Here is a 14,754-nt window from a genome sequence, read left to right as displayed (position 1 = left end):
ATTTATCTATTCGTTAAAGATTATATTTTTTTATATGATGCTGTAAGACATTCTCCTAGGGCACAAAAACAAAACAGGTCCCTCGGAGATCCAGTTTTGGAGGTATTGATTTTTTTGTACAGTCCACAATAAGTGTACGATGTACGATAAAGTATTTTAGCTGTTGCTAAGCTACGGAGGTGTGCATAGCAACCATTCATTTTTGTGTACATGCTCGCCACATTGTACACATTTCACCCAAGTTTCATCAAAATCAGATTCTTTCTCTTCGAGATATTCGCAATTAACCGTTTCTGAAATGTTCGACATGTACTCGCCCAAAACCTATCTCCTCCTACAAATATTTTTTGTTAGGGCTGCAAATTGGCATGAAGGGAGCTAGATAGATTGCGCACAGAACTCTAAGCTTCGATTTTTCGATTTTTTTTATTTATTCTTTTTTCGATTTTTTGACCACTTTGAAGGGCCGTTGCTATGCCGTTGCTAGGGCCCGGGGTCCTGCATTCGAAAGCACACGATTCCCAGAAATATTGGTCCTACCTACCAAATTTAATTGGAATCCGTTGAGTGGTTTAGCCCCAAGGCTTGACCAAAGTTTTGCGGACAGACAGACAGATGGAAATGTCCAGAATCAGGGTGCTCTAAGAGCAGCCAATAACATGTAATTTAATACAATAACGCATGAGTATATAACGTGCTGCATCTATAACGTTCATCCATCAAATAAACATAAGGAATGAAGCAAAAAACTGGAAGAGCGACAGGTGATGTTTCGCATGTTAACGCCAGTACTGTACATGTGATGTAATCACACTGCGGACACGCCCGCGCCAAGCCCTTTTTATGTCCAATCACGAGGCGGAGGCCAAACTTCAACAGCCAATCAAAACTCTTCCTTCCATCCGTCGAATGACGTATCAACTCTCGACGGTGACGTCAGCGCCGGCCCCTCCTTGTTGGCAACAGTCGTCGATCATTTGGAAAATTCTGTAACCCAAGTACGGAACTACCGTCTGTATAACTCGATACCTCCACGCGGTGCAGTTATCCCGCGTGATGCGTAACGATATATTACGACCTTGAGGATACGTGGGCACCAGTTTAAAAATACCACGTTAATATTCATGAGCACGATTTGCCACTACATTATCCATGAGAGCCTGGGCGGGTATTCAAGGAGAGGCGTGCACATATAAACTCGTATCCGTGCCTCCTTCAACCTCCCACCCGTGCCTCGCTGTCCGCTGCGTCCGCCGACTCATTGGCAGATTGTCCTGTCAGGGGTTTAAGTTTAGTAACGTCCAGACAAAGCGGAAGATCATTCGGACGCAGCGAAAGTCAATTTGAATTGTAATTATTCGAGTAACTGAAAGTACGTTAACCGAAGACTATACAGGGGGGGGGGCGGTATCATGTTGGGTGATTCGATCGTTTCGGTGAAATAGTGAACGACAGGCGCTGAAGAATATTCTATTCGTTTGGAAGAAATAGTCGACGTTAATCTGAATCATTTATTTATTTATTTATTTATTTATTTGTTTATTTATTTGTTCGTTCTTCACCTGGTACGTCTGAATCTGACAGTCGAGGAAGAAAGAGCGAAGTAGTTTGATCAATAGTAAATTGTTGTTTTGTTAATTAAGAGGGTCGGCGTCATCAGAAGAGCCGGTCGAAGAGCGAGAGGCAACATGATCGTGGTTGCACACATATTTGTCAACTGGCTGCGGGGATTTTTTGATGACTCTGTAGCTAAGGTGAGTTACTCCGCACGGATTCTTTCCTTTCAGTCGGTCTCTGAACTACCAGCACCCTTGGAGCCACCTGGTCTATCGGGTCCTCCCCCCCCTTACCCCACCACCTTTTGACCCACCCATTATTTCAGCCTCCCTTATCCTCTGTCTACCCCCGGTCTCCCCCCCGTGTTTGACCCACTTGGTCTTTAACCCCCTCCAACCTGATCTCTTTCCTACCCCATTCCTAGCTCTCGCATGTGGACGTATTGTTCGTTCCGATCATCATATATTTCTGTTGCATTGTCAGTAACCTTTAGGTTTGACTTATCTATTGTTTAAGCAGATCCGGTGAAACTTAGAGCCACACTTTCAATTACTTGCGAGGAGGATGGCTCTTGAAGTATGAGGTGGTTGCTTTTTTTTTATTTTTCTGACGACTTCATTTGAGTTGTAAAGACCGAAGCGTTCCTTGGGTTGTTCTCGTGGTTGCTGTGAATGATCGTCAAAGGAATAAGTTTTGCCGTTTCCATAACAACCAAGCGGTACCCGTAATTACATCAGATGCTTGAGAACACATCAAACCGGGAGTAAGAGTGATCACGTGTATTTTTTTTCCATCCAGTTCACTCGGCCAAGTACACAACAGGCTGCAAGACACGTTCAATCGCACTTCTGATGAGAGAAAAAGGGGTGCATCCGTGAATGCACATGTGATGTGATGGTTCCATCATTGGCAACATGTACCATACATTTTGTCCTCCCTTGTGTGCACATCATTGCATGTTCTAAATGCTTTCAGTTGTGACGTCCACAGATGTATTTCTGATAATATTATCATAGTATATGAAATGGTATATTTTGTATTCATTGTTGAGGCCCTTGGAGGACCTTGAACATCGCATGGCTCAGGATGTAACAGAACAAAGGAACAGTAGAAAGAGAGTGAGGAAAAACACCATGAGGGCAGGGATGAGGGACAAGATAGAGGGAGACTTGTGGAAATAACGAATGAGGGCTCGGGGAAGACATAGAGGTGGACAAGATGGATACAGAAGCAAACTCTCAGGAAGGAAAACCTGGAAACTTGGAGGGGGTTAACGGGGATAGAGACCATCACTAGTTTGGATAGGGGATGATCTGAGATGGTGGTGAACAGCTGTCTTGAAGCTCTGGAGAGAAGAATGAGATTGGAGGAAATGTGGAAGTTTGTTCCACTTGTGTGGCAAAAAAAAGGAATGAATGAATGAATAAGTGGAGGTCAGCAGTGATTTCAGGATTTGGGCAGACAGGGCACAGAAATATACTTTATTGATCCAGGGATTGATGTAGTCAAAGTATAAGCTTGATCCCTGTCATCAAATTGTAGAGATCCTATTGCATTCCATCAACTCACCCATGTAGCTTGATGTCATGAAGAGCGAACAAGGAGAATATTAAAGAGTGAATCTGCAAGATTTGAGATGTACACAGTTGGTGTCCAGATCATACGTACCAATGTTTAAGCCTCATGAATTGGAAAACATTTTAGGTGCTAGGACAACTACTACTACTACTACATCAATGGCCTAATTATTCCCACATTGTGAGGTTGGCAGGGAAAAGTTTTTGGCCCAAGTCTTTCACGAACTTGCATGCCCATCCGACTGGAGCTGATTTGATTGGGGCACTGATGACTCTCCTACTCTTCACAAAGCACACTGCGGAACCTTTATCATCCAACAGCTAGTTGCAAATGGGATACCCGGCTTATGATTCAGCACCCCCAATTGTGACGCAGCAATCTACTTATTTATAGTCGGGTATGTAGTCAAACCCAGTCTGGATAGTTCAATGTGTAGGTGCTATCTTTCAGACTCTCTACCACCCTGTTGGACACGAACGTTCATTGGTTCTCGTAATAAGAAATATGTTCTCTGTGGCCCTGCCGGTTTAGTCATATTTAAGACTGATCCTGGTGTGCATTTTGTGCATCAAATATTTGTACAATGAGTTGGTGAACCATTAGTCTATCCTTGTGAGTGTCTTTATGAACATAAGAGTGATTCAGGAATTAGACTTGTCTTATTAACTAACTGTGAAAGCATATAATCTCATTGCTATTTAAAGCCACCGCAGAACCGGCACACATTGCTGACAAGTCAGGGGCAGTCAGTTTCAGCTCGGCGTCGACCATTTTTCAATGTGAACTTGCACTGTGGAATCCACATCCGGTTGGCTGCGGATTATTCATCTACTGTTATCGGAAATAACAAAGGATTTGTGTTTGAACAGGCACAGGCAGAGTCCTTGCTGCGTTGTTATATTGACGATTTATTTATTTATTTTTCAGTGCAGGACGTGTAATGCAGCAAATGTGGTTATGATGCAACATCATGCCATTCCTGTGATCTTCCTTTGGATGTGAGGAAGGGGAGGAGGTGTAGTATCGGGGGCTGACTTTGACTTTGTTAGCTGCATCAACTTGGCAACAATGGTGTTGCATTGTTGATTCTATCCACTCTAATATTGGTTTATTGCACAGCACCAGTTCTGCTTCGCAGAAGTCGCCAACTTTGTGCTCGCACTGCATCTGCACATTTGGATCAACTTAAAAGCATTTGCAAACGGTTACTCGTTTCAAGCGAGGAGGAGATTTTACCCATGTAATGATTGAGGGAAGTAGCCAGTCGTTTTGACCAGCTTATCTCCAACCATTTGCTTTACCGGGTGAAACTATACTCCATCTCCAGCTGTACGGATGGAAAATTATCAGGTAATTGGATATGAGATGGTTTGATTGGTGTTTTGGCACAACACCTAGGTCGTATGACCGATTGAGACACAAAGCTCAATTCAGGCCTCCACCAAGGGTTCCCTTGTCTTCACCTCGCCCAAGCATAGATCACCAAATTTCAGGTGCCAACGAGTGCATTGTTGCTCCATTGAAGGTCAATTGCGTTGCACTGTCCTTTTAACAGGCACCCCGGTGTCGTAGCTGAAAAGATCCTGTCTTTAGGCCGTGACACCATTTTCATTGTGCCTGTGGATTTTCATCAATGCCCTTTGACTGTACACATTTCAGACTCCTTTGTCAGTATTTGTTAATGAGATAGCCTTTGTTTTATTCACGAGATAGCCTTTGTTTTGTTAACGAGATAGCCTTGGGAAGGAATAAATCTGCAAATTAACTCTCGGCTTTGCTTTCTGCACGTACAGGTCACCTTACTCTGTTTGTTTGTTTGTTTGTTTGTTTTTTTTTTAAATGCCATTTAAATTCACTCCATTGATACATTTTGTCGTGACCATTTTCATCTTTCTGTTTTTATTGGCATCCCAAACCAACCTCATGAGAAAAACTGATAAGAGAAGTAACAAATTGCTAGAAAGGATCAGACTTGTGTACCATCCTGTACATTCATTTACTTGTGCTATTTGAACACTGCTCTATCTGGAGCACAAGTCGGGAAACGGAAAGAATATAATAGGTCGAGATAGAGTATGAGTGGGGTATAGCTTCAATATATATATATATATATATATATATATATATATATATATATATATATATATATATATATATAATATTTTCCAGTTTCAATCTAGTTGGACATTGTCTTCCTTAGTATATGCTTATGCAGAGACAAATGCAAGACTGTGGCTTAAAGCAATCAGTATAGTTGCGATATTTATATTGGACCATAATTCACGTTGATTTCTGACAACTCATGTTACCGACGCTTTTTATGACACGCTGGGCATTTCTCTTCTTGCCAAACCTCAACGACTAACACTCCGTCTTTTTTGAGGTCCAACTGTTTTCGCACGTTGATGCTGTGAATTTCCAAAGTTGTGATACTCTGGATTTAGGAGTTCCAGATAATGGATTTGGATGGATCTTCGTTTTCTGCACATCAAAAGTAATTGCTTATGACAATGATGGAACAATAAGCAAAGGTATTTACTTTGTTGCGACTTGCATCGAAATGTATTGGAGTAGGTGAATGTTAAAAAGGTCTTTGGCATTGTTTGAGTAAAGTTTGTGGAATTCCAATGACTAAGCTTAGTTAAGCGTTCAAACCTGTTGCTCCAGGGAGTTTACATTCCTGAGCTGAAATGAAGATTCCATGCACTCACACCCACCTGCTGCGTATAGAATGTCACACTGCCACTCCCTCTTACACACACCCCTCAACAGCCTGCCTCACCCGAATCGTCCCTCCATACTTGCCTTTATGGTCTCTCTTCCTTCCAGCTTTTTGCCTCTTCTTTTGCCACCTTTCTCTTAGCTTGCCTCTTATACTAAGTCACTTTTAAAAGTAAAAAAAAATGCTTACTTAAAGCCTCACAACCCTCCACCCACATCCCTTTTTTCTTTCTTTCTTTCTTTCTTTCTTTCTTTCTGTCCTTTTCTCCCATCTTATCATTTTCCTCCTCCTTTAACCCCAAACTGCCTCATGTTTTTTTTTATTTTTTTTTTTTAATAATGCCTCCACTGACGAAGTCACCGGAGGCATGATGTTTTCAGGTTGTGCATTTGTGATAGGTTTTCGTTTCCACAATAACTTGAGAACGGCTGAATGGATCTAGGTCAAACTTAGTACAAGTATGTATCATGGTGTAAAGATGAACTGATTCGATTTTAGCATCAAGAGGTCAAAGGTCAAATGTCAGAGGTCATGTCAGGTAAAAATGTTGGCGATGTAAGGATTTCAACTAAACCAAGTACATGTACCATGTACAGATGAGATATTGAGGTCAAATGGTCTTGAGGTTTCAGGTGAAATTTAGTCAAGAAAGGCTTGATGTGGGTGGAGGCATATCGGTCGACAACGAATTTTCACTTTTAATACCCACTCCTACCAAGAGCAGCGCACGATGCACATTTACATTGAGAATTTGCGTCTCCACTTAAGCGAAACAAACGGTGTCGTGAACGTTTTTGGTTTTTTTTTTAACCACCTAAAATCTTTCAAAGTACAACCACCAAGCTCAACAGTTAAATTTGTACAGTAAGTAGCAACAAATTATTTAAGTAATCAATACCAGTTACATTCATGTGAATTACAAGAAACCACAAGAAGAGTTGCAAATTGGTGAAAATGTGAAATTCGTTTTCATCTGCCATCCATTTACACCCAATTTAATCCTCCCTGGTGTGCAAAGATTCAATGTGACATGACACAAGTTCATGACAAACATCTGGAATGGTTTTGTATCCAGGCCAGGGACCTTTGCCTGCATTTCACAAGCTTTTGCAATTGCTGTCGTGCTGACCTGTGAATGTGAAGCTTTACCAACCTCGAGTTTCTGATAAAAAAAATTATCTGGGACGTTGATTAATGCCTAAAATGACTACCTCGTCACACATGATCTGCTGCTTCTGTATCTTTATTTTGAAACCACACAATTACTCATTGCCCTGTTCAGGGGAGGGTAACGTTACTCTGAAGCTTGTAGTTTGAGACATTACAACCTGTAGATGTTGTTTTCCTTTTTGTTTATCGTTTAGATTTATGTCATCTTGGTTTCTGCGTCCTCTACATTTTCTGTAAAGCCTTGCTAATGTTGTTTCATCATGTGCTCGTTTTCTTTTTTTAGTTTGTCCTTTCACCTGATTCTTTTTTTTTTTTTTACCTTTTGCTCAATCAGCCTATTTTTGTTATATACTCCCAACTAATTTTAGTTCCTCTTCAAGTTGCCTTCTCACTCTCACTTACACTCATCATATAGCTTTTTTTTTTTTCTGAACTCGCTCATGATATCATGAAAGGTTTCTGGCCTGGCCATGTGGGGAGATGTTAGTGAGTACTGAAAAGACTTTCGCCATCAGCTCACATCAACTGTGTGCAAGCAACACATGGGGGAGAAGTTTATTTTGTATCCCATGACATATCTGTCTGAGATACTCGTACTAGGTGCTAATTTCCCGAACCAAATCTGTTCTTTAACAGACGTGGATAACTCATTTAATTTGACTATCGGAGGAAGAAGCAGATCCTGAGATTCAGCTTTCTGTAAGATAGCCAATAGCTTTGTGGGCTGGCAGAATGGCCGAGAGGTACGCATTCTCGCCTTTGAGCTGTCTCGCCTGGGTTTGAATCCTGACGCAGCTATAAATTCTCATTTCAGTGTTTCACAGGCAGGGTGATTATTAACCTCCACCATCGAAGATGGACAGAGGTTACTCTTTTCACCCCTGTCTGTTTGTTTGTTTGTTTGTTTGTTTGTGAACAGTATTACGGAAAAACTCCTCGACGGATTTCGACGAAACTTGGTGGGGGGATTAGGTATGGTCCAAGGATCATGCCATTAAATTTTGGACTTGGTCCAAATTCAATATGGCCGCTATGGCGGCCATTTTGAAAAAAATATTTGTATTTTTTTTGCATTTCTACATGTTTTAAGTGATTTCCAACCCCCAAAAAAAATTGTTAGAGAAAAAAAATTTCGATTTTATTTTTTTGGCCTTTCTACATGCGTGTCGATCTAGTTTAGTTTATTCAATCGTGGTTCAGAAGAGTCTGATCCGTTTTGACCTACAATGAATAGGATATCAGGTTCATTTAAGTGACCCAGCAGTATTGGCGGCGGAGGTTTTGCACTCTACCGAGTGCTTCCCCTCTATTTCATTGTGTGTGCGGTCACTCGGATGGATGTTAAACTGGACATCCTGTCTGCCGGCATTAGTTGGTGGCCGTTCAATATCCCACAGTGTCCTTCACAGAGCGTGGGTGAGCTATCACTGGCACCTTGCCCAAGTTTCAAATTCCTGCCCTGACTTCCTATGTCAGAGTGGCGACCCGTCCGGTGTTGTAACCCAAGACATAGAAACAGCTTTGGCAGCCCCGACATTGTATAGAGTATGGTTCATGATCTGATGTGATCTGAACGGATGCCCTTGTGACAGTTTTGTTATTTTAACGATGTTGGGATTGATCCATGGTTAACTAGAAGGAAACTTGGGGAAAGTACATACCTCCGCAACACAATGCCTGATCCAGTCAAACATCTCTTATCATCTTATAATCTTATATACATCTTATATCATCTTATCATCTTATCTTATCATCTTATATCATCTTATATCATCAAAACACCACCTCTTATCATCACCACCACCACCTCTTTTTTTTTTTTTTTTGCATTTTTAAAAAAACACATTTCGATCCAAATCCTCGATCTTTTCTACCCCCGATAATCCACCCAAGCCCACCTCCTTCAAATTTCCTGCTTTCCTTCCTGAAAGTCCCTGTAATGTCCATCTTCTATTCCCCATGTTCCCCGTCCCATCCCTCTCCCTTCCACAGATCTCCAAATGTCTCTGTTCCCCACTATTTTGTCCTTCCCACTCCCTCCCCTCCTGTCTCATGCCCCCCTTGATGTGCGTTGTATGTTAGCTCTCATACGAGCCTCGACAAGGTATACCAAAAAAAAATTCATGCCATGAAAATTATGTGGGCCTACCTACCGTCCGTCTGTTCAAAATCAAGTTGCTACCGTTTTACTTTTGTAAAATTTCTCTATGATGCTTCATTGACTTGTAAACTTTGCTAATGTAGATGTTAACCCTGTGCTCACATTCTGTTCTCCGATCACCCATTCTGCAATCTTCACACAATTTAAGCTCCTTTCAAACTTATTGAGCAATACATAGTCAAGCTGTATGATCGATCCAGTACCTTATCGTCAGTCAACACCTGCAGAAAAGATCTCTTCTGTCATCACGAAAAATCCTCGTTGGATCGAATTCCGCCCACACAGGTGAGCTCCAATGTTTTTCAGGGTTTGAGAGGTTGACTGTAGAACCGGAAACGAATCCTCAATTAAAATGCCATTTATCCAACCCTGAATTTTGGTTGAAGCACATGTTCTCATCAGAAACCTTGACTACATATTCCAGGATGCCTTTGATCAGCATCTGAAGCGGGCAGTCTATCAGACTGGAATATGGACATGCAGCAAGACCATGCCATTACTTCCGTCACCAACAGAATCCGGGTGGCGCAAAGACGGGATTCGATGGTACCCAGTGTGGATTACACTACTGCAAGTGTCAGCTGCTTGCCAAAAACTTATTAAATGTGGCTGCAAAAAGCCGTGCAGGACTTGCAAAGGCATAAAGTCCGATTTGCCATGCAGCGCCTTATGCAAGTGCCCATGCGATGTGTAAAGTAGGCGAATTCACACACTGATGAATGGCAATATCCAATCAAACCCTATCGTTGACCGATACAAACGGCGTGCACTATGCATTTCATTTGAAATTTATTCAACAAGATAGAATACTTTGACATTATCTGCAAAATGCATAATTAAAAAAAAAAAAGGTCGTCTCATCTGGCCTGCCGGCGTTCTGTCTGGTCCACCTTCGCGCCGGCCGGCGTTCATCATCGCATTGTGTTGCGGGTTCGAGTCCCGCCGAACCGGATCATCGAAAACCGCATGAGGCGGGGAGGTGCGAGATAGGTTCTCCCTTTCGGCTCACCTTCCCTCCCGAGCTGAAGGGCCGAATAAAGGCCGCGGCCATCACTTCTTTTGGGTATTTGTGTGCGCGTGTGCGTGTGTGTGTGTGCCTGTGGGCCCGTCTTCAAGTAGAATTGTGTAAGTGCATTTTACATATTTGCATTTATTTTAGTCGGTTTAACTCTGCTCCTTGTGTGTTCCCTCCCCATCCTATTATAAATAAATCCCCTGTTAAATGTTTCAGCTCGTTTCTGTGTTTTCTTCATTGGTTTAGCACAGTGCGTGTTGGTGGATGAAAATGGCCGTTGCTGCCGTAGTTGGGCATTTGGACCAACGGGACCTCGGTAACCATCCGCTCGGGTTACGCATGGGTCGAGCACAGTAATGGCTCGTCCCGTTCAAGCTCCGTCGAGGGTGTGAATTCCTCGGTAGCTCACCACGTGGGCCTCTAGGTATTTTGAAGTTTGGCAAATAACCCTGTCCCACGCGGTTGAATTATTGACGATTCACGGTCCTGTAGGGGACCCGTACCTTCGGAGTTATCGGAACGGTACGATCTAGATTCCTGGTGTTCGGTGGAGCCGACTCTACTGCTCCATCTAGCGGTCACGCTCGCCGCCGATACCCGGCCCACAACAATATCAATTCCTTCACTGCCTGGATTGCTTTATTTGTCTCTCCGTCATTAACGCTCTCACAAGTTCATTGTAATGAAATAATTCCTGGATGTCTGGCTTATCTTCAATTCACTGCCAGCAACCAAATCTTTGTTTTTGTAAACATTCATGCCCCTAAGGAGAATACTGAAAAGTATAACTTCTTTCTTAAACTAGAGGGTTTTCGACGCACAATTGACTTGAATGGTTGCTTTATCATAAGTGGTGACTTCAAATGTACCCTTGACCCTACTTTAGACAGAAACAGTGTGGAGCCACATCCAAAATCTGCCAAACCTTTGGAGTAAATTATAAAAACTATGGGATTCATAGATGTTTGGTGTATTCAACCCTCTGACACCGTTGGTTTACTTCGTTAAGATGTATGTCCCAGATGCACACTCTAGCTCGGTTCGATAGAATTGATGTCAATGCTATAATGCTTGATAAGATATTGAAATCTGATATGGTGCCTTCTCTTTTCTCCGATCATCTGGTTACAACATTCTCCTTTAAACTTGATCTGCAGCAACATGGCAGTCCATATTGGAAGTTTAATGTCATGATACTTTTTGTGAAGCCTTCATAGTGTTTTGGAATAGCCTCATGGAAAGAAAGAACAATTAAAGTAACGACACCTAGATTATGGTGGGACTACACAAAGGCACAGATTGCAGCATTTTGCCAACAGTTCAATCACTTCTCATCTTTTAGTGTTAAAAAGGAGAGGATTGTACTAGAAAAAGAAATAATGAGATTACAATCTGATGTAGCAAACAACCCCAGTACAACAAATAACCATTTGCTACTGGAAAAAAAAAAGACTTCGAAATTATCTCGTCGATTATCAAGTGAAAGGTGCAATGATCCGATTACGGATGGATCAGATATACAATTTGGACTCTCCAACTAAATTTTTCTTTCATTTTGATAAAAAGATCACCAATAAAAGGCAAATTGAAACCCTAAAGCTCTCAACTGGGGACATTGTGACATCACAAGACAGCATAAAGAGGGAGGTCCATAACTTTTCTTTTCAGACTTGTTTATGGCAAATGATGTTGATGACGATGCGATACGTTATTTCACATCTGATCTACCCATGCTAAGTGCTGTTCAAAGAGATCAGCTGGACTCCTCAACTTCTTTGGAAGAGCTAACACTTTCACTCGCTTCTCTTCCGACTGGAAAACCTCCTGGACTGGATGGCCTCCCAGTCGAGTTTTATGAATACTTTTGGCCTTTATTCGGTCCCAGAGCTTTTGTAGGTCTTTACCAGCTCTTTACAATGTGGTGAATTGCCAAGGAGCTGTCATAGAGCAGTAATTTGCTTATTGCAAAAAAAGGGGACCCTCAGCTTATTGGCAACTGGCACCCAATCTGTCTTTTAACTTATGATTATAAAATATTTTCTAAAGCTTTAGCTCAACGCATTGCCCCTTTTGTAGAGTCTTTGATTCAAAGTGGTCAGTCCTATTGTATCCCTAACCGACAGATACATGATAACATATTCCGAATAAGGGATCTTTGGGATGTGTGTAAAGTTAAAAATGATAATCTTGGTTTGATTGTGCTCGACCAAGAGAAAGCTTTTGACCGTGTTAGTCATGCATAGCATTTCAAGGTTCTCGAGTGTTTTGGACTTGGTCCCAGGTTTACCTCCCTTATAAAACTTTTTTTATAATGCCATTTCCTCAGTACTCAGAGTAAACTCTAAACCGACTGCATTTGTAAAGGTTGGAAGGGGTATCCGTCAAGGATGTCCTTTATCTGGTATTTTGCATTCTCTAACTATTGAGCCTCTTCTCATCAAAGTGTGCAGCATCTTAACCAGATACACAAATCTGCAGATAAAACCTGTGAAAGTTTCTGCCTATGCTGACGATATATGTGACATCATACGCACTAGCAAGGAGAGACGAAGAAACTGATGGATTGCTTGGGCTATTATATTTTAGCTTCTTCAGCTGCAATAAATTGGAACAAGTGCCAGGCACTGTGGATGGGCCCATGCCAGCTGCCCATGCCTATTCTTCTGGAATACTTAACCTGGTCCTACAACGGCTGAAGTACCTTGGTGTTTTCATCGGTGATGCAGCAACACAGGCAAATAATTGGGAGGATCTCGCTGAAGCTCTCGAGCAAAAACTGCTGAAATGGAAAAGCTTACTGGCTCTGCTCTCTTACTCAGGCCGAGTCCTGGTCATAAACAACTTGGCAGCATCCTTATTGTGGCACAGAATCAAAGCCATACTGCCTCCTGAACATTTTTTGCTGAATATACAGAAGACCATAATAAACTTCTTCTGGAGTGGAAAATACTGGCTCCATCTGCAGATCCTAAATCTTCCCTTGGAGGAAGGTGGACAGGGTCTTGTGGACATTGTGTGCAGGACAATGGTCTTTGGCACCGCCTCAATCTGGCGGCTTCTCCCCGATCGGTCGGACTTAGTTTGGAGGCCCACCTGTGTTGCTGCATCACCGATAAAAACACCAAGGTACTTCTTATCCTTTCTCAAGCTCGTATGCTTGACTATTCATCTGGCTTATTTTTAATGAATGTGAAATGTATTGATTTGTCCTTGCTTCCACCTTTTTATCATAGTATCTTAAGTGTTTGGTGTGTTTTTATGGTTGACCGTGATTATCTTTTCTACACCAAAGATATGTTTTTGAATGAACCTCTGTTTTACAACTCTCTTTTAAAAAAAGAATAAGAACAGAGCGTTTTTATTGATCATTTTGTTCAGAACGGTGTCCGTCGCGTTTCTGATCTAATGATTGACAACACAAGATGGTTGAGTGCTGCAGCACTAGCAACCAAGGTTGGCATCCGGTCTCGCTGCATCATATCTCTTATTATGTGAAGTACTTCACACATCCCGCAGAGTTAAGATACACTGAGAGAGATCTCCTCGCACTGGTGATGGCTCAACTGTTAGCGAATCAAATCTAGAACTTAACCCCACTGTCATAATTTCCGGTTCATTTGTAAAATATTTACCAAAAATACATTTTATAATCGCACCACAAGCAGGTCTGAAAAAACGTAATACTTACCAGACCTGCGTTAAAGCAATTTGACACTTTTCAGGAACTTGGCAGTCAAGGAAGTGGCACAACTACTTTCTGACAGAATACCCATTCCAACCTAACTGGAAAGCCTTTTACCATGTTCTCATCCCAAAGAAAACTGCTGACCTGTCTTGGAGGTTGGCACATTGGGTATTACCTACCAACAAGCTCTTGCATACTTTTTTCTCCTGAAATACCTGACCAATGTCCCTTCTGTGGAACTCTCGAGACCTTATCACATGCTTATGTTGAATGTGCACGTTTGATCCCTTTGTTTGGTTTGCTTTGTCAATTGTGCTCCAAGCTTTCTTTGAATGTCACTTCAAAAGTTTTTATTTTTGGCTTTGACTCCAAAACGCATCCACTGGAAGTGATTTTGGCCAATTTTCTCATTGCCACAGCAAAAGAAGTCGATGTATCGCACAAGGAGAATGAAAATTGAAAATATTTCAGGGTGTGCAGATAATTATCTGGTTTACAAAGAAATTTAGGCACGCATGAAAATAGGTGTTCTAACCTAATTTTGGGGTGCTGATTTCAGATATGAAATCCATTTTCACTCATCATCTCTAGTTTTTGAGATATACATGTATACATGTACGTACATGTATGCATATAGCCCAAGACCCTAAAATATCTAAATATTTCAGTAATACTCTGCATAAATAGGTGTTTTAGACTAATTTAGGGATGCTGAACTCAAATTAACACTTTGGCAAGCGATGACGCTATTTGCGTCATCCAAAAATACTCCGTAGGTCAAACATGTGCATTGTGCGGCTGGGAACGCCAGTAGCTTACTGGTGGTGAGAGAGGGTGGTTAGTGCTGCTCTACAATTATCCGGTAG

General features: G+C 41.8%; 1 protein-coding gene across 2 annotated transcripts in view; it reads left to right on the top strand.

The window, feature by feature from the left end:
• Positions 1-1,187: 1,187 nt before the first annotated feature.
• Positions 1,188-14,754, top strand: part of LOC147032315 (hexokinase-2-like) — a 58,010-nt gene continuing 44,443 nt past the window's right edge. The window contains exons 1-2 of one of the 2 annotated variants that reach the window (XM_085869811.1): positions 1,190-1,754; positions 2,356-2,473. Coding sequence is in view for 1 of the 2 variants with exons in the window: in XM_085869809.1 (XP_085725935.1) it covers positions 1,689-1,754 (66 nt within the window). In the remaining variant the exon portion in view is untranslated. Of the gene's footprint in view, positions 1,755-2,355; positions 2,474-14,754 lie in introns of both variants that reach the window. The other variant, XM_085869809.1, reaches the window with a different exon arrangement.

This window comes from Eptatretus burgeri, chromosome 2 (genome assembly GCF_056783735.1).
Source record: "Eptatretus burgeri isolate ZD-2024b chromosome 2, Ebu_testis_v1, whole genome shotgun sequence".
Classification (NCBI taxonomy): domain Eukaryota; kingdom Metazoa; phylum Chordata; class Myxini; order Myxiniformes; family Myxinidae; genus Eptatretus; species Eptatretus burgeri.
Note: the sequence above shows the minus strand (reverse complement) of the source record. Positions and strands in the feature narration are given on the sequence as shown.